The sequence below is a fragment of the Labeo rohita genome, chromosome 5 (genome assembly GCF_022985175.1).
Source record: "Labeo rohita strain BAU-BD-2019 chromosome 5, IGBB_LRoh.1.0, whole genome shotgun sequence".
Taxonomy (NCBI): Eukaryota; Metazoa; Chordata; class Actinopteri; order Cypriniformes; family Cyprinidae; genus Labeo; species Labeo rohita.
Window position 1 is genome coordinate 3,332,731 of NC_066873.1, and position 20,803 is coordinate 3,353,533.

Consider the following 20,803-nt stretch of genomic DNA (forward strand, 5'->3'; position numbering starts at 1 on the left):
TGAACAACATGTAATATTTGATATTTATTTTCTTCTGTATGATATTACAACAAAATATAATCAAAGGACAAATATTTATGTGTTTAATTAAATGAATGAATTAACTAATAAAAATGCATATATCAAAAAAATATCTGAAGCATTTATTACACAAATCAACACAAACATGCAAACATTTGTGGTTATTAGGTTATTATGCTGTCTATATAATGCTTGAATTGAACAGAATGCACTCAGCTTAATACACATTTGTACTCCGAAGAGAAATGGTACTAAACGTATATTATTTTTCAGTACACATTAGCACATTATTCGTGTTAAAAGACGACAATCAGAGTAATGTACGGTTCAATAATGACTGGCACGACTCTTGTAATTCAGTGACGACTTCTTTAAATGAATGCCTCCATTTACGAATTTTTCTGAGGGACCTTAGTTATAACCTATGGAGAAAAAGAGTTAGTAAATAATAATAATAACATTTATTTGAAATAAGCAACTCTGAGTGAATTATGAATAATGAGCGCACTTCTATATATCTGATGGCAGAAGCTTACCGTTTTGACCTCTGTGTAGTTGTCCAGTCCGTACTCTCCTAACTCACGACCGATTCCTGAGGCCTTGAATCCTCCAAATGGAGCCTGACTTGCAAACACGTCATAGCAGTTAATCCTAATAAAATAAAATGACAAGCACAAACCACATGTCAGAAACCGGCAAAGATGGCCGTGATATCCAATTCCCTTAAAATAACGAAGCACATCACAGGCTCACCACACAGTGCCAGCGCGCAGGCTGCTGGATACGTAATTTGCTTTGTCAAGGTTTTGGGTAAAAACAGCAGCTGCAAGGCCGTATTTGCTGTCGTTGGCTCTCTCGATCACTTCCTCTAGAGTTTTAAACTTAAGAATTTGCATCACAGGTCCAAAAATCTGACAGAAAAGAAAGGGAATAGCATGTTGTATCATTTTACTGAATGGAAATCGTAGAGCAAAATGGAATAAATAGAATTCATAATCATCAGAAATAAACCTAATATAAATACAAATGCACCCATTTACCTGTCTGTGTTAATGGTAAGTTAAACAATGTAAAATGGCATTTTATATTAATTCAAACCAACAGATAAAGCTCCTCTGAGGTAAATCTGAAGTAAAAAAAAAAAAATACTAAAAATCTCAGATTATTATGGTTGTATTGTGATTTGTGGTGAGACATGACTGGTGATCTCCCCTAAAAATTTGGTTGTTAACTGATGCTGCATGTGAATTTGTGTAACATCAAGTTTGTACTGCATTTGATGAAGTATACATGTGTGTAACTGGCAGCTGTGATACTCTGAAAGTGTGGCGCTTAGCTTAAGATTTGCATTTCATCCAAGTTTTCTACAAGCTTTCTTGTAGCGTTTTTTCCCCCGCGCAAACTGATCCAAATAACCTTTTTCCAGAAACACTACCTGTCAAAAGGTTTTGAACAGAAGAAGTCTCTTCTGCTCACCAAGCCTGCATTTATTTCATCCAAAGCACATCAAAAACAGTAAAATTTTAAAATATTTTTACAATTTAAAATAACATTTTCTATTTGAATATATTTAAAAATATTATTTATTTTTTGTGATCAAAGCTACATTTTTAGAAATCATTCTAATATGCTGATTTGCTGTTCATGAAACATTTTATTATTATTATTTGATGAAAAGAAAGATTCAAAGATCAGCATTTATCTGAAATAAAAAGCTTTTGTAACATTAGAGTAGCTTAGTAGCTTAGCTTCAGAGTCACTATAATTATTTTTTAATTAATACTTTAACAAGGATGCTTTAAATTGATCAAAAGTGATAATAAAGACATTTATAATGTTACTACAGATTTCTATTTCAGATAATGGTTGTTCTTCTAAACTTTCTATTCATCAAAGAAACCTGAAAAAATTCTACTCATCTGTCAACAATAGTAAGAATAAATATTTTTTGAGCAGCAAATCAGAATGATTTGACCAATGATTTCTGAAGGATCATGTGACTGGAGTAATGATGCTAAAAATTCAGCTTTCAAATCTCAGGAATAAATTGCATTTTAAAATATATTCAAATAGAAAACTTATTTTAAATACTTGAAATTATTTTACTGTTTTTGCTGTACTTTGGATCAAATAAATGTGAGCAGAAGAGACTTTGAAAAGTTTTGACTGGTGTCTGCAAGCTGACACTGACATTCACATCAGAGTTTTTCCCTTTAGAATTTAATTAGAATAAATTTGATATGAATTCAAATTTAGAAAGCAAACATGATGCAGAATTAGAATTAGTGTGTACAGAAGTAGAATTTTATAGAAAATAAATATATAGCCAAGGTTTACATTTAGTAGATCAACTTCAATAGACAAGGAAACGTAATTTACGTAATTTGAAATTCTTGGAACAGCATTTCATTAAATTTCTCTTCCTGTTATCGTATTTCATGACCATATTTGATGTTTATAAGTCTAAATTAATTCAGTTAATCATATAAAGTGGTTTCGTCCCTTTAGAAGACCTGAATTAAACTGCTTGATTCATATACATTACATTTACAATGCCATCATGAACTTTAAGTTTGAAAAGTTGTTTTGAAGATGTAGAAGTTATATGGATTGGGAACTAAGTTAACTAAGTTAACTAAAACTAAGAGCATTTAAAAAAAAAAACATTATTTGAAATAAAATAAATGTCAGCTGAAGTAAAATATACAAAAAAAAAAAAAAATCTTAAACTCATTTTAATACAGCTAGTTTCCAATGTAACATTATTTTTCACTTAGTTGAACTTGATGTACTAAAAATAACTAAAACTGGCATAAAAATGATAAATTATGACAAAAACAAAAAAAACAAAAAAAAAAACAATCAAAATTACTTAAACTTTAACGAAAATGAAAATGCAAATGTAAAAACAAATAGTAATTTCTTAATCTCAACCAATTAACACTAATTACTGATGTTAATATTTATGAATTGTTGTTAAAAGGAAACCCCGGGTTTTGAGACTTAATATAACGTAATATAATGTAAAATATGCAGTAGAAAACCCATGAAAGATTTGTCATTTAAAAAAATCTACATTGTTTTATTCATATTTTGGACTATGTGGGGGTGTCATTATTTCAATGATGTGAAATGGTTGTACTCTGTGAGCTACTGGCACTACCTGATGCTATTTTTACCGCAACTCTGAAAATAAAATACTGATATGATGACAGCTACTGAAAGAGCTTACAGGTGGTGATGGATATAAGCGTAGGCTTCAAACCAAATGCCATACCATCGATTTTCCCACAATGAGTCTAAATGCCTCTGGATATTGTGTGAAATCTGCACTGAGAAACTCCTTTAGTGGCTGTGGCTTCATGACAAGCGTCAGGATTTTTACATCTTTTGTAAGCTCTTTCAGTAGCTGTGGTACTAAAAGCCTCAAGGGCATTGAGGCTAAAGTGGAGAGAACAAAGACTTGGGTCTTTAGGAAGTTTTATTCATTCACAAGCATCTTCCCATTCATTTCTTCTCTTCATATCGCTAGGAAAGCAGTGAAGACTTACATCACTTCTATTTTTGCCCATTGACTGAAAATCACAACCTAAAAAGCTGCACAATGTGGCACTGTATCAATTGTATTGCGGTAAAAATAGTGCTCACATAAGTTTTGTGAAAGTGCATGGAAAGGCCCTTTCCTTAGTAATGTGTTAAAGGAGAAGTCCACTTCCAAAACAAAGATTCACATATAATGTACTCACCCCCTTGTCATCCAAGATGTTCATGTCTTTCTTTCTTCAGTCGTAAAGAAATTATGTTTTTTGAGTTAAACATTTCAGGATTTTTCTCCATACAATGGACTGATATGGTGCCCCGAGTTTGAACTTCCAAAATGCAGCTTAAATGCGGCTTCAAACAATCACAAATGTGGTTGTAAACGATCCCAGCTGAGGAAAAACAAATGTCTTATCTAGCGAAACGATCTGTTATTTTCATTAAAAAATACAATTTAAATACTTTTTATTCTCAAACGCTCGTCTTGTCTTTCTCTCCCTGAACTCTGTGTGTTCTGGCTCAAGACAGTTAGGGTATGTCAAAAAACTCCAATCGTATTTTCTCCCTCAACTTCACAAAATAATTTCAAAATCATCCTACATTGCTGCAGAAGTACCGACACAGTCTGTGCAAAGTGAACATGCAAAGGAGATCAAACACCCTTAACAAAAAAGGTAAAACAGCGATTTTTGAAGTTGAGGGAGAACATGAGATGGGAGTTTTTCGACATACACTAACTGTCATGAACTGGAACAAAAACAGTCCAGGCAGAGTAAGGCAAGACATTGTCATTAAAAAGTATATAAATTGTATTATTTTTATGAAAATAACTAATCGTTTCGCTAGATAAGACTCTTCTTCCTCGGCTGGGATCTATTTTGGAAGTTCAAAATCGGGGCACCATATCAGTCCATTATATGGAGAAAAATGCTGAAATGTTTTCTTCAAAAAACACAATTTCTTTACAACTGAAGATAGAAAGACATGAACATCTTGGATGACGAGGGGGTGAGTACATATGTGAATCTTTGTTTTGGAAGTGGACTCCTCCTTTAAATATTTAAAGTACACACACCTCCTCCCGAGCAATTGTCATGTCATCTTTAACATCCCCAAAAACGGTAGGCTGGATGAAGTAACCGCGGTCAGCTGCCGGTCCGCCGCCGCACATGAGCTTAGCGCCCTCGCGCTTCCCGCTGCTGATGTAGCCAAGAACCTTCTGGAACTGCTTCTCATCCACCTTCGGTAAACAGACGAAATACTAAAGGATGCTGACTGAGAGATTCATGCAGTAGTTACATGTCTGTTCATAACTGAACTGTACCTGGGGGCCCTGCTCTGTTTTCAAATCAAAGGGATCTCCCACAGTCCTCTTCTTAGCTCTCTCTACGCTCCGCTCAACAAACTCGTCGTAGATGTTCTCCTGTACAAATGTGCGCGTGCCTGCGCAACAGCACTGGCCTTGGTTGAAGAACAGCGCGAGATGGGACTGCTCCACCGCCTCCTCCACTGCAAGCGCAAATACAATTTTATTAGAATGATCAACATACTGATTTACTAAATATTTACTAAATTTTGTGTCCTACTGTTTCTAAGAAAGCCATTCAGGTTTGTGAAGGTGAATAAATGAACTCTCTCTATATAGGACTGGCCTGTGGGGCCTCAGACAATATCATTAAAAATGTGCCCCACAAATATTATCATATTATACATATTAACATAATATAAAAACCATATGACAATTACAAACATAATGACTACACAAAAAAAAAAAAAAAAAAAAAAAGGAAACACTGCACACAATCAAGAAAATTACAGATGAAATTATTTGAATAGGGTGTACAAATGTAGGACCTACATAAAATAATAAATATAAGTAAAGACTATATGTTATGTGTAGGTCACACATACACAGCCATTCAAACATTTGGGATCAGTACAATTTTAATGTTTTTTAAAAAAGTTTCTTATGCTCAAAGCTGTGTTTGATCAAAAATACAGAAAAAAAATTTAATATTGTGAGGTATTATTATGAATATTATTATGTTTTTAATATATATTCAGATGTATTTTATTGCTGTGATCAAAGCTGAATTTATTTCAGCATCATTACTCCAGTCTTCAGTGTCACATGATCCTTCAGAAATCATTAATAAAATGCTGATTTATTATCATCTCTGAAAACAGTTGTGCTGCTTAATATTATTTGGTACCTGTGATTTTTTTAGGATTCTTTGATAAATAAAAAGTTTAAAAGAACAGCATTTATTTAAAATATAAATCATTTTCTAACAATATACACTACTGTTTAAAAGTGTGGGGTCAGTACATTTTTCTTCTTTTTTTTTTTTTGGAAAGACTTTTATTCAGGAAGGATGCGTTAAATTGATAAAAAGTGATAGAAAAGACTAAGAAAAAAGACTGTTAGAAAAGATATAGATTTTGAATAAATGCTCTTCTTTAACTTTTTATTCAAAGAATTCTGAAAAAAAGTATCACAGGTTCCAAAAAAATATTTGGCAGCACATAAATAATATGCTGACATAAATAATTCTCATAATAAATCTGCATATTTGAATGATTTCTGAAGGATCGTTCACACTTTTACACATCTATCTATCTATCTATCAATATCTATCTATCAATAAATATATAAATATATATATATATATATATATATATATATAAATATATATATATATATAATATATAATATATATATATATATATATATATATGAAACTTAGTTTGGTTAATGTACAGATTAATTGACCAAACTTTGGCTCTGATCTTTTACAATATTAGAAAATGTGACAAGCCTGTGGCAACAGCAGTGCTGTTCCTGCCAACTAAACATGCTTTAAACACAAAAAACAACACAAATTGCCACAAAAGTAATAATTTCTGTGACCTATTTTGTGCATTTCTGCCTACTTGAGCACTTTTGAGAAAGGTTTGAAATTAGTGGAAAACATAGTCCATATGGCAGCAAATCTACCCGACTTTAGTAAATTATTCAGATCATCATATGTTTTTGTTCCACTGTTTACTGCATCTGCTGCATTTATTGCTGCTTGGTGACTGATGTTTGTCAGTTGTTTATCATTTGGTGACTGAAAGCTTTATTTTTGGTTGTCCCTGTCAGTGTGATTTGTGTTAAAGGATGAGGTTCTTGCATGTTTCATTGTTTATACTGTAAACTGTTGACAGCGTGTTGAGTATTTTGTCAATGGTGAACAAAGAATGTTTATTCAGCAGTTACATGTGTATCTCTTCTCAGGCCGCCTGTATCACCTGTGGGACGGGCCAGCACTGCCTTTAAAGGAGAAGTCCACTTCCAGAACAAAAATGTACAGATACTGTACTCACCCCCTTGTCATCCAAGATGTTAATGTCTTTCTTTCTTCAGTCGTAAAGAAATTATGTGTTTTGAGGAAAACATTTCAGGATTTCTCTCAATATAATGGACTTCATTGGTGCCCCGAGTTTGAACTTCCAAAATGCAGTTTAAATGCAGCTTCGAAGGGCTCTAAACGATCCCAGCCGAGAAGAAAGAGTCTTATCTAGCGGAACAATCGAATATTTTCTATAAAAAAACAAACAAACAAACAAACAAACAATTTATACACTTTTAACCTCAAACACTCTTCTTGTCTAATTCTACGTGAACTCTGTTTTTTTTCTGGTTCAATACAGTTTGGGTATGTTGAAAAACTCCCATCTCATTTTCTCCTCCAACTTCAAATTCATCCTACATCGCTGCAGAAGTACTAAGCCTGTGTTTACAAAGTGAACATGCAAAGAAGATCAAACACCCTTTACAAAATAGGTAAAACACCGATGTGTTTCAGGCAGTTCAGAGTTCAGGCAGACCTAGACAAGACGAGCGTTTAAGGTTAAAAAGTATATAAATTGTAATTTTTTTTAATAAATGACAAATAGTACCACTAGATAAGACCCTTCTTCCATGGCTGGGGTCGTTTAGAGCCCTTTGATGCCGCATTTAAACTAGATTTTGGAAGTTTAAACTCGGGGCACCATTTAAGTCCACATTATGGAGAAGAATCCTGAAATGTTTTCCTCAAGAAACATAATTTCTTTACGACTGAAAAAAAAGGCATGAACATCTTGGATGACAAGGAGTGAGTACATTATCTGTACATTTTTGTTCTGGAAGTGAACTTCTCCTTTAAGCTTGTCTCATTAAAGTTTTAAAAGCTCCAAAACAGAGACCTGCACAGACCCGAGACGCTTAGACCCTTTTTTTTTAAAGTTAATTTAGAAAAAAAAAGGAGCATTTTTGGAGCATTTTTTGTTCATGAAGGTTTTTGATTTTAACAGTAACAACCAAGCAGCCAGCGGCAGACAGTGAGTTGATCATAGCCTACGTTTGATCAATTTAGCCTTCTCAAATCATCGTGACTTGCCTAAAATAAAATCTATATGTGACCCCATAAGGGTCAGTTTTTTGAAATTGAGATTTATATATTTAAATGAATAAGCTTTCCGTTGATGTATGGTTTATTAGGACAGGACTATATTTGGCCGAGATACAACTGAATCAATATTTGGCAGAGATTTTATTTGGCTGTGATCTGAGGGTGCACAAAAATCTAAATACTGAGAAAATCGCCAGTTGTCCAAATGAATGTAGCAATGCCTATTACTAATCATATATTAAGTTTTGATATATTTATGGTAGGAAATTTACAAAATATCTTAATGGAACATAATCTTTACTTAATATCCTAATGTTTTTTGGCATAAAAGAAAAATCGATAAGTTTGACCCATACATTGTATTCTTGGCAATTGCTACAAATATACCAAAATATGTGCTACTTAAGAAGAAGGTTTTGTGGTCCATGGTCAGATATATTAAACATTTCAAGCATATCACAATGTTAGTTTAAACATGTAACCTAGATAAATACGCACTGTTACACGCATATCCAGTTGTTTGTGCGGACTGTAGAAGCTGAAGCACGCTTTACTCAATGTCAAATGCTGAAACGTTAATTCATGCGTTTATGACCTCAAGGATAGATTATTGCAATGGTTTATTGGGTGGTTGTTTTGCACGCTTAATAAACAAACTCCAGCTGGTCCAAAATGCAGCAGCTAGAGGAGTTCTTACTAGAACCAGAAAGTATGACCACATTAGCCCTGTTCTGTCAACACTGCACTGGCTCCCTATTAAACACTGTATAGACTGTAAAATCTTGCTAATTACTTATAAAGCCCTAAATGGTTTAACTCCTCAGTACCTGAGCGAGCTCTTATCACATTATAGTCCCTCACGTCCGCTGCGTTCTCAAAACTCTGGCAATTTGATAATACCTAGAATATCAAAATCAACTGCAGGCGGCAGATCATTTTCTTATTTAACGCCCAAACTCTGGAACTATCTACCTAACACTGTTCGGGATGCAGACACACTCCGTCAGTTTAAATCTAGATTAAAGACCCATCTCTTTAACGTGGCCTACACATAACACATTAACACATTTCTATATTTCAAATCCGTTAAAGGATGGTTAGGCTGCATTAATTAGGTCAGCCGGAACCGGGAACACTTCCCATAACACCCGATGTACTCGTTGCATCGTAAGAGGAATGGCATCTACACTAATATTTGTCTGTTTCTTTCTTATACAGAGGTCACTGTAGCCACCAGATCCAGTCTGTAGCCAGATCAGATTGTCCCTGCAGTCCCCCGGCCCAGATGGTGGATCAGCACCTACAGACGACCTCTACATCCCTGAATGTCAGCGGGGACCACGTCAACTAGATGAGGCCCAGAAACAGATCATCAATGAGGAACTTGTCACCTAGATAGCCCAACTAAAAGAAGCCAAACCCCCAACCCCCAGTAACTTTGACATCATGAATACTGATTATTTTCTTAGCACCCCCACATATTGGTCTGGCATCGGGCCTGCTGCAGGTGTCAGGATGAAAGGGTGAACTCACTATTAGCATCTGACAGAATTATGTTTGGACTCTTTCCTCCCAGCTCCAGTGTGACCTTCTTCAGATTACTGGTACTTGAGGCTTTCAGGATGAGGTGACCGACCTACAAAATGACAAGACGACACTCCAGTTGATTGACAAAACATACCTACTGTGAATTGCAAATATAATATCAAAGCCTAGGGTTGCTGCAATAACAAAACTGCACAGAACTCAAAACCATCTTTGTTATCACAGCAATATTCAGTAGCAGCTAAGCTAATATGTTTATTTCATTATTGAGGTTAAGTTTGACTCATACGCCTGGTTTCACAGGCAGGGTTTAGATTAACCCAGGATTATGCCATGGTTCAATTAGGACACTTAAGCAGCTTTTATAAACATGCCTGAGAAACAAAACAAAAGATTACTAGTATGCATCTTGAGACAAAACAATGGCATCAAAATATTTTAAGCCATATTATAGTTCAAACAGCTTAGTCTTGCATTTTAGTGTGGGAGAAAAATGGAGATAAACTATTGATGCACTGAAAAGAAAATGATTAGATTCTTAGCATTCAAACAGCTCAGTATCAATAGCTCAAATATCATTTTTATATACAAGTAATTTTTCATGTAAATGGCTGTAATGAACAAATAAGTTTACATGAATAATTACTTGTACATAAATAGTTAATTAGTTTTGTCAGTGTTATTGCTTAATTAATATTGACATAGTCAAAATACAATCATATGTTTAGACTGCATTTACACTACACAGAGCTAAGATTTTTGAACAAACTTTTCCAACCTGCTGATATTTATTATTTGGGTCAATATCGCTGTAGCCTTTCGGTGTCCTGTACATAAATAACTTATTTTCCATGATAACTTTACATAAAAATGACTATGAAAGGGTGTGTTATATTAAGTCTTTATATTCAGAACAAAAGCATTACTTGGCCCTTTGCATACATCTTCTAGATTTCTAGAAGTTTTGCATAGGAGGATGAGTGTTATTTTGCTATGTCCCTTGCACTGCTCATTAAATTTGAAAGAGCAGAATACAGTCAAATCATAAAATAAAAATTTTGTTCTCCTATTACTATTTTGTTAAATAAGAGAATCTGAGTGTATTGATCATTTGGTAATAAAAACAATATTTTTATTTAATATAAAAGAAGAGTTCATCCATGTCCCTTGAGTGGTTGTCCACTCTGTCATATTGGGGAATCTGCCCCTTTAAGAAAATGCCATCCCCTTTAGTGACATCAGGACAACAGATTTTTTGTCTCTTCAGTGGCAGGAACTTCAGCGGCTGAGGTGAATAAGTTGGTGACTTTCAAACTGACAAATTTTCTTTGTATGAGTTTGTTTACTTGCTTTTCCTAAACTTAACATGTGCACCCTGTCGGCATAAAATATGCAGGAAATGATTAGAACACAGTATTTTCAAAATATGTACATTTAAATATATCCAATTCTCTTTGTTGTAAGCTAATATGCTAATTGAAGGTCAAAATATCCACCCTGTCGTTGTTCCAAAATGCTTCACCCTGTCGGCCACTTAGACCTGATAGGGTGGACATACACATGATAGGTTGGACACAGCATTCATTTGTAGTTAATATTGCTAAAAACTAAAATGAATGGGGTATGTAAATGTAATTGAGAATGTAATTATATTATTTATTATTATTATATTATTTTTTTCAAAGTTGAATAAATGTTTCATTGTCATATTTTGTCATGCTTTGTGTGTTCTGCTTTATGTGTTTTTACAAATAAGAAAAAAAAAACGTGCGAATTGTATGAGTTTCTTTAAAAACACATGATTTACATCAAATCTTTTATGTATTTGTAATTTGAAAGCAAACAAACAACCCTGTTTAGGAAATATCATTTGCATGTTAATATTGCAATGAAAACGTATTTAACAGTAATATATAATGTTCATGACAGGGTGGACATATCTTATGGTTTATGCTTCGAATAATGGGCCATAATTATCTAAAAAAAATGTGTGGGAGCTCAGCTAATATGTTTCTATAGCACTTGAGTGTCTACTATTTATGACATGACATAAAGCGAATGGAAAATTAAGACCAAAATTTTTGAATATTGTGAGAATTAAAAAGCAGTCTCTGCTTATATTGACCTATTTATTAAAAGGTTGACCCAAAAATAAATATTCTATCATCATTTACTCCTGCTCATGTTGCTCCAAACCCATAAGACTCTCTTTTATTTTTGAAGCACAAATGAAGATATGTGAATGAATACTGAGAGGTTTCTGTCTGTCAATTGAAAGTCCAGAAAATTTTCAATATTTCGGTGCTTTTTTCCCCCAAGTTTTTGTAATGACATGACGGTGAGCAAATAATGACAAAAAAATAATCATTGTGAGAACTATCCTGTCCATTAGCATTCTGACCAAAAATGCATGTATTATAGGTCAAAAGTCTTGGGCACAGTAGATGCTTCACAAAAACATTTGTTTAAATTATACATTTTGCTTTAGTGTGCACGTTTTATATTTCTAGACACTAAATTAGTAATAAATATCGTAATAAAGCAGTGGTTTTTATATGAACAAGAAACCCTACATCATATGTTTCAGCTCACACTATGAGAAATTTGTTAACCGGTTTAAGAATATTTTTTTCACAGTTATGCTCAGTGTTTCCCACAGAACTGAAAAGAAGACTTGTACTGTATTTATCCAAGAAATATCCATTATTGAAGAAAATCCTCTTACGTCAGTGGAGCCAGTGAATGCTACTTTGTCCACGTCCATGTGAGACGCAATGGCTGCCCCTGCCGTGGGACCCAATCCTGGGACGATGTTGACAACACCAGGCGGGAAACCCACCTACAACCAGTCAAGATGGTGATCAGGTGAGTAAGCAAATGACAGTGATCTTGTGCACATTAACTGTGGTGCTGTGTGTGCACTTGATGGTGGTTCTCCAGTGAATTCAGTATGGCTTCGCTATCAAAGGCTTCTTAACATATAGACACTGTGTAAAGAGTTGATGCAAGGATGATCTATTTTAGTAGGCCTTTTTTTGAATGGGTTTTTTAGCTAAATGTAAATACACACACACACACACACATATATATATTATATATATATATATATATATATATATATATATATATATATATATATATATATTAAATAAATATATACATAATGTAGGTAAGGTGGTCACCTCTTTGATCAGGCTGGCAACATAGAGGGCAGTGAGGGGCGTCTGCTCCGCCACCTTCATCACCACCGTGTTTCCTGTGGCCAGTGCAGGACCGAGTTTCCAAGCCTGCATCACCAGTGGGAAGTTCCACTGGAGGACAGTGTGAAAGAAAGAGAAAATAGTATATTACTCTGCAAATACATATTTAATTCTGAAATCCGAAAAACATCCTGAAAGCCTCAAAAACTTACAGGGATAATTTGGCCACACACTCCAATGGGCTCATGCCTGGTGTAGCAGAAGTAATCACCATCAATGGGAATGGTCTTCCCCTCCCATTTGTCAGCCCAGCCAGCAAAATACCTGCAGACCAACCAACACCCAACAGGAAAAAAAAAATTAAAAGTTTTTAAAAAGAAAGTTTTTAAATTTAGGATTAATTTAACTTCCTTTATCAGATTTGATAGTTTTAACAAACTAACAAGCTTAATGTGATGCATATTTGTCAGTCATACATAAATAAAACAATAAAACAGTAGATGATTTCAGCACAAAACAGCTTATTATTAACTATTTGCATCTATTTGATTTTATTCAAATACTCCTATTTTCAAAATTATAACACTTTATAATAACTTTCATTAATAAATCATTAACAAACATCATATAATGCTAGCATCATATAATATGAGATAATGTGCTTGTTAATATTTACTAATACGCTTATTAAACATTACCTAATAATTGACAGATTTATTTAATGTAAATTAAAATGCTTACAAATGTTACTCAACTTTCACTTTATATGATCATGCGTTTCTAGAAAATCTACAAATTATTTTGACAGATGGTTTACAATGATTAAAACATCATTAATAAATCACTAGTAAGTGTTACATAATGATTAATGGATCATTAGTTATTAATGCTCGCAAATGTCAAAGTTTCAGTTCATATGTTCATGCACTTCTTGAAATTTCACAAATGATTTTAACAGATGGTATATAATGATTAAAAGCTTTTGTTAAAGGGGTGCTATTATTCTTTTTCACTTTTTGAATTTTAGTCAGTGTGTGGTGTGTATGTTTCGACATAAAAAAAGATCTACAAAGTTACAAATCTCCACTCCAAAGGGAGAAAAAAAATCCCTTTTCAAGAACTACAACGAACGGCTCCTTTGGACTGCAGCATTTGTTTTCCTGGAAGTTATGATGTCACAACGCGGTCCATTAGAATATCGTTAAAATAAATCCCGCCTACGGAAATTCAAATGGACCCTGCCACATTGACGAATTGCAAAGCGCAACGGACCTGGCGCTGTGCGCTACTAAGGCCACAGCCCAGGCAATAGGCAGGTCCATGGCCAGTTTGGTCATGCTTGAGTGCCACCTATGGCTCACACTGACGGAGATCAAGGATGCGGATAAGGCCCCCTTCCTTGATGCCCCGGTCTCCCCCACGGGCCTGTTCGGACCTGCTGTTGAAGGTTTTGCCGGGCGTTTCTCTGCAGCTCAGAAGACGTCCCAAGTCCCAAGATGATCACATTGAAGCAGATCCTCTCGCACATACGCCCAGGGGACTGGTTTCTCTGGATCTGAAGGACGCTTACTTTCACATCCAGATAGCCCCCCATCACAGACGATTCTTGAGATTCGCCTTTGAGGGAGTGGCTTATCAATACACGGTTCTGCCCTTCGGCTTGTCCCTGGCTCCCCGTACATTTACGAAGTGCTCTTTCCCCTCTGAGACAAAGGGGAATCCGCATCCTCAATTACCTCCATGACTGGCTCGTTCTAGCCCAGTCAGAGGCAGAGCTGTTATCCCACAGATCACTTCTTCTCAGCCATTTGGCAAAACCTGGGACTCAAGGTCAATTTGGCCAAGAGCACACTGCATCCCAGCCGACGAATCTCGTTTCTGGGAGCAGTTTTCGACTGGACCCAGATGAGGGCAATAGTCATGCCAGATCGAGCTCTGGGAATACAGCGGCTCGCGGCCTCATTCAAAATCGGAGCCTCTCACCCCCTCAAAACGTTTCAAAAGATGCTAGGCCTTATGGCCTCAGCGTCCCCAGTGCTAAAGTTAGGCCTGCTTTGTATGCGGCCCCTTCAGTATTGGCTGAAACCACGGGTTCCATCTCATGCGTGGCATCCCGGACGTTTGCGTATCAGGGTGGACCAGGCCTGTGTAGAAGCCCTGAACCCCTGGAAGAGCTCGCAATGGATGGAGAGAGGCGTGCCCCTGGATATGGTCTGCAGGAGGAAGGTGGTCACGACAGACGCTTCCAACACGGGAGCGTTGTGCCATGGCAAACCAGCTTTCGGCCTTTGGACGAAAGCAGAAGCAGGGATTTATATCAACTGCCGAGAGATGCTGGCAGTGTGTCGAGCCCTTCACTTCTTCTTGCCAGATCTGAAGGGACACCATGTGCTGGTCCGCTCGGACAGCATGATGGTGGTTTCCTATATAAATGGCCAGGGGGACTTTCCTCCAAGTGCCTCTTCACTCTAGTGAAGGACCTTCTGGAGTGGGCTCAGCTCAACCTGTGTTCACTGAGGGCAACGCACGTACCAGGCAGAGTGAACCAGGGTGCGGATATGCTATCACGAAGCAACGTTCCCTCTGGGGAGTGGACGCTTCATCCGCAGGCGGTCCAGAAGATCTGGGAGGTCTTTGGCAAGGCAGGGGTCGACTCTTCGCCTCAGAAGACAACGCTTATTGCCCAATGTACTATTCGAAGGACAGGGACGCGTTGGCCCACGATTGGCCCAACCTCATCCTTTATGCTTTTCCCCCGGCATCCTTGATTCCTCAAGTACTCAAGCGAGTCAGGGAACAGAAACACAAACTCCTTCTGGTGGCCCCTCTCTGGAGAAACCAGCATTGGTTCTCAGAGCTGTGCCAGCTGCTCGTAGCAGCCCCCTGGCCCATTCCCCTGAGATGAGACCTCCTTTAGGTGAACGGGACAATATGGCACCCCCAGCCCAAGCTGTGGGCCCTGCATCTCTGTTGTCTGGACGGGAGTCTATGAATCTCTCAGAGAGTGTTCTGAACACGATCTCTCAAGCTAGAGCTCCGTCTACAAGACGCCTCTACGCTCTTAAGTGATCTATCTTTTCCGCCTGGTGCTTAACCCACGGCGAAGACCCAGCCTGTGACATATCGGTGATATTGTCTTTTCTGCAAGAGCTGTTGGATAAGGGACACTCCCCTTCCACGCTTAAGGTCTATGTGGCTGCTATAACGGCTTCTCATGCCCTGACAACAGGCCAGTCAGTAGGCAGGAACAACTTGGTTGTTCGATTCTTGAAGGGATCCAGGAGGTTGAACCCTCCTCGTCCCCTCACTATCCCTACTTGGGACCTCTCAACAGTCTTGAGGGCACTGAAGGGCCCTCCTTTTGAACCGTTACCGGGTTCAGATCTTCGATCCCTGACGTTAAAAGCTGCTCTGCTGTCAGTAAAGTGTATGGGAGATTTGCAGGCACTCTCTGTGAGCCCCCTCCTGTCTTGAGTTCGGACCAGGTGACTCTAAAGTCATCCTGAAACCGAGACATGGATATGGGCACAGGTGATTATGCTTTCTGCACTCCCTTCCTCAGAGGAGGATCAGGAGTTGAATTTACTCTGCCCGGTCAGGGCATTAAGGATGTACATTGGGCGGTCCGCCTCCTTTAGGCAGTCGGAACAGCTCTTTGTTTGCTTCGGTGGCCACAATAAAGGACATCCGGTCACAAAGAAAAGACTTTCTAGATGGATAGTTGACGCTATTACACTAGCTTACTCCTCTTTGGGTCTGCAATGTCCCATCGGAGCCCACTCGACCAGAGGCATGGCCTCCTCTTGGGCGTGGTCTAGCGGTATATCCATTGCAGAAATTTGTGGGGCGGCCAGCTGGGCCTCGCCGTCGACCTTCACTATGTTCTACAACTTGGACGTCCCCGCCTTACAGGCGAGGGTCCTTTCTGCATAATGGAGCTAGTCCTGTGCATGAGTGAGTTACATGTCGGACTAAGCAATGAGAGCGACTTCAGGCTGCGCCTGCAGGCTGTATTGATTTTACTGTACTCTAGGCCCCAAGGGGTGCCTGGGCAGAAGTCTATTAGTCGTTCCTCTACCATGGCACGGCGTGTATGGAACGATTCCCATATTCCCATCTAACGACGCAGTATGAGTGTAGTATCGAAAGGGAACGTACTCGGTTACTGTCGTAACCTCGGTTCCCTGAGATAAGGGAACGAGTACTGCATTACTGGCCGTGCCATGACGCTGCACGACTTAGTTGTTGCTTCAGTCGAAGTAACCTGAGGATCCTATGGTGAAACGGCCGCTTATATAGCTGTACGGCCCCCGCCCTTTCTGGCGGGCTTTGTCGCCACAGGCTTGTGCAGCACCACTGCCGAGTCATTGGTTCATTTCGTTTCTCTGCACGATCCAATGTCCGTGCAGTTTCACTGCGTTATTAAAAAAAGGCTTCAGTCAAGGAGAAAAAAGGACTTTTTCCCATAGCGTCTAACGACGCAGGACTCGTTCCCGTATCTCAGGGAACCGAGGTTACGACAGTAACCGAGTACGTTTTGTCAAGGGGCGTGGCAGTACTGAAACACCGTCTAAGCTGTTTGCCAATCACAATGCAGTGGGAGAGCTAACCAATCATAACATTTCGTTTTTCGGAAGGCGGGCCATCACTAATTAAGCCATTTGTGCCAGGCTGGGATAAATGTATTGTAATAATGTAAATTATGTGAAAAATAATGCGTTTTTCAAACCACCAAGCATGAAACCATGTTCTAGTACACTCCCAAAACAAAATCAAGACTTTGTAAAAGAGCATAATAGGACCCCTTTAATGGGCAGTACTTTTTGCTACTGTGGTGTGATCCGGGTAGGGTTAGGGATGGGTAGGTTTAAGGGTTGGTTAAAGGAGTCATCAGATACAAAGTTCAATTTTACATGTTGTTTGAACATTAATGTGTGTTGGCAGTGTATGTACAAATCTACCCTATAATGATAAAAATCCATGCAGTGGTTTTTAATTAATCTGTAAAAATAATATCCCCTTTTTCAAATCGAGCCATTCTCAGATGCCTGTCGGTGTGGTGTCAGACTAACAGAGGCCGCTCCCACGATAGTTAATTGACGTGAGCGTCTTACCTCAGACCCACCTTAAATCAGCTGTAACAGTCGACCTCCATTGTTTTGATGCCGGAGCAGGGATGTAAGTTAGACAAGAATATCTCAGATTGAGCGACTGAGGTGTTGTGTTGCTGGATGTAATAATGAACATAGTGGTCGTCATTTACTCCCTACATCTGAGCAGCTGAAGATGCAGTGGATTACGTTTGTTTGTGAATGGAATGCACCTCCCAATCTACATAAATGCATCTATGTTCGCGCAAATCATTTGTGATTCAGCTTCATTTACAGCAGAAGTGAGTATAGGGGTTTTTTATGAATCTCTGCAATCACCTTTCCTAATAACGCAGTTAGCAAGTTTCGCAGCTAAACGCGCTAAATGCGGCTAAAGTAAACAATCTCTCACTCCACGGAGAGATGAGAGGGGCGGGGTGAACAGAGCTCATTTGCATTTAAAGGAACAATCCATTAGAATGAGATGATTTTTGCAGAGCTGATTTTGACAAGGTAAAAAGGGTGTTGTTTTACACTACCACTGAAAATTCTTAACCAAAGTATATCATAGACTTTTCATTAAGACCCTAAAGAATCATATCAACTTGGAAAATGGGCATCCAATGACCCCTTTAAGGGGTCAGAAGTGTACAAGAGTCAATTTGAATTTGATACTATTTACTATACATACTATTTACTCTATCAAATTATATAAAAAACATGCAATAAAACATGTTTTGCACCCAAATTACAAGCATTTAGCTAAAGTTAACTAACCACCCTTTACACAATTGTTGTTAAATCAAATTCCAAATCCCATGATGGTACTAAATGATTATTAAATGTTTATTACCATTTACAGATGATGAATAGTCTCCACTTTAGATTGAGTACTACAAAAACATGAACAACTGATTAATACATGTTGTTAAAAGATTCAGGACATTTGGGACATTTTTTGCCATTGAAATGATGATTAGTAAACATTTATAAACATTTATAAATTATGTAAAGTCTTAACTTTAGATAGGGTCCTTGGATTGGGTAAAAACATGAACAAATAATTAATCAATGTTCATTTTGTTAAGATGTGTAAATAGTGTCTACACAACAAACAAAGATCAGACTGTGACGATGAGTTAATGAACAATATGTTAACATGAATTGTTTGTGAATTTTGTGTACTAATTAACTTACATTTGTAAATGTAAAAGAGCTTTGGGTAATATATGAACTGATGTTTAATGACATTTGTAAGCATTCAAAAATTGTAATTATTGCATAGTTTCTTTTTTAGTATAATTTGTAGATTTTAAGGAAGTGCACACAACAAACAAAGATCATTTGTGAATTTTGTGTACTAATTAACTTACATTTGTAAATGTAAAAGAGCTTTGGGTAATATATGAACTGATGTTTAATGACATTTGTAAGCATTCAAAAATTTTAATTATTGCATATGAAAGTTTAATGACATTTTTTAAGTATTTCAATTTTAACTTACATTTGTAAATGTAAAAGAGCTTTGGGTAATATATGAACTGATGTTTAATGACATTTGTAAGCATTCAAAAATTTTAATTATTGCATAGTTTCTTTTTTAGTATAATTTGTAGATTTTAAGGAAGTGCACGACGAATAATGACTAACTAACAATGAATGATCTGTTAATTATTAGGCAATGTTTGATAAGTTTATTAGTAAACATTAACAAGCACATTATCTCATATTTGTAGTATCTGGATATATATTAACTAATAATCCGTTAAGCATTATGGAACGTTTGTTAATGATTTATGAATGATAATTATTATAAAGTGTTACCTTCAAAGTCCATTTATTCAAATGGATTAGAATCAGCATAAATCTGTTCATTGAGAAAACAATTTGATTTAACTAAAAAGAATAGATATGGTTCAAATACAGCCAGCTGTGAAACAAGCAATATTTCATTAGTTCAAATTTGATACTAATTTGAATTTACTGATGATAAATATAACAATTGGGTTTCTATACATTTAAAACACATTTTATTAGTACTATTACAGAAATCCTGTTTATCTTATGTATGACTAAAAAAATATGCATCACCCTGAGTTTATTAGTTTAAGTCAAAACTGTTTCATTTTACATAAAATTTGAGTACATAAATCTTACATTTAGGTCCAACATTTTTATAATGCTGAAATCTGTAAACTGCTAAGAAGATGTGAATAGTAATTCATACTAATGAATTAGTAAATAAACCATTAGACTAAAAATGAATTATATTAGACAAATGTCATACATCAGTTTCTGTTTCAACTAGCAAACACTATGGAGGACAATTCATCAAAAGTGTGTAAAGTTCACCTCAAGCACTTGATCACCGTGGGCATGTCTGCAGTGTAGGAGACCGCATATGGCTTTCCATTGTCAAGAGTCTCTAGTTCCTATTCAAAAATATACAAATGATATTAACATTCCATGGTATTATTGTAAATTAAGTATAAATCAATACTGATATACTGTTATATAACTGATATGTTTAAAAATTAAATAAACAGTGTGGAAATATAGCAAGAAAGTAATATCAATTTTGACTAATTAAAAACATATTTTCTAAAATAATTTTCTAAGTTTTACTTCTAGTACTGTTAAAAAGTATTAAGACTCAAATTAGTAGTCCAGACTCTCAGTATTCATCATCTTTGTGTGCATCTGAATTTGTAATCTTGTTGGCTTTCCCATTTAGAATATTTTCTTGTGTTCTTTAATGGTTATTCTGATTTTTAATTCAAACATGTTTTTGGGATTTTGTATCGTTTAATAAATTTGCTGCAATGCATAGTGATGAGAGTAGGGTTGGGTATCGAAAATCAATTTCTGATTCCAGAATCGGATACTTAAGGTCAGGAATCGGATACTTCTTGTGAAATAAAAATTTTCGATTCCGCCTATCAATTCCTATATGCGGTTCCTTTTTTTT

The 20,803-nt window shown here is 36.5% G+C and overlaps 1 protein-coding gene across 1 annotated transcript in view; it reads right to left on the reverse strand.

The window, feature by feature from the left end:
* Positions 1-11: 11 nt before the first annotated feature.
* Positions 12-20,803, reverse strand: part of LOC127165093 (aldehyde dehydrogenase, mitochondrial) — a 34,834-nt gene continuing 14,042 nt past the window's right edge. The window contains exons 4-13 of the mRNA XM_051109406.1: positions 20,188-20,267; positions 12,958-13,069; positions 12,728-12,856; positions 12,271-12,384; positions 9,534-9,636; positions 4,886-5,070; positions 4,637-4,801; positions 775-932; positions 558-672; positions 12-443 (exon numbers count right to left, since the gene is read on the reverse strand). Coding sequence (XP_050965363.1) covers positions 411-443; positions 558-672; positions 775-932; positions 4,637-4,801; positions 4,886-5,070; positions 9,534-9,636; positions 12,271-12,384; positions 12,728-12,856; positions 12,958-13,069; positions 20,188-20,267 — 1,194 coding nt within the window. The 3' untranslated portion in view covers positions 12-410. The remainder of the gene's footprint in view (positions 444-557; positions 673-774; positions 933-4,636; positions 4,802-4,885; positions 5,071-9,533; positions 9,637-12,270; positions 12,385-12,727; positions 12,857-12,957; positions 13,070-20,187; positions 20,268-20,803) is intronic.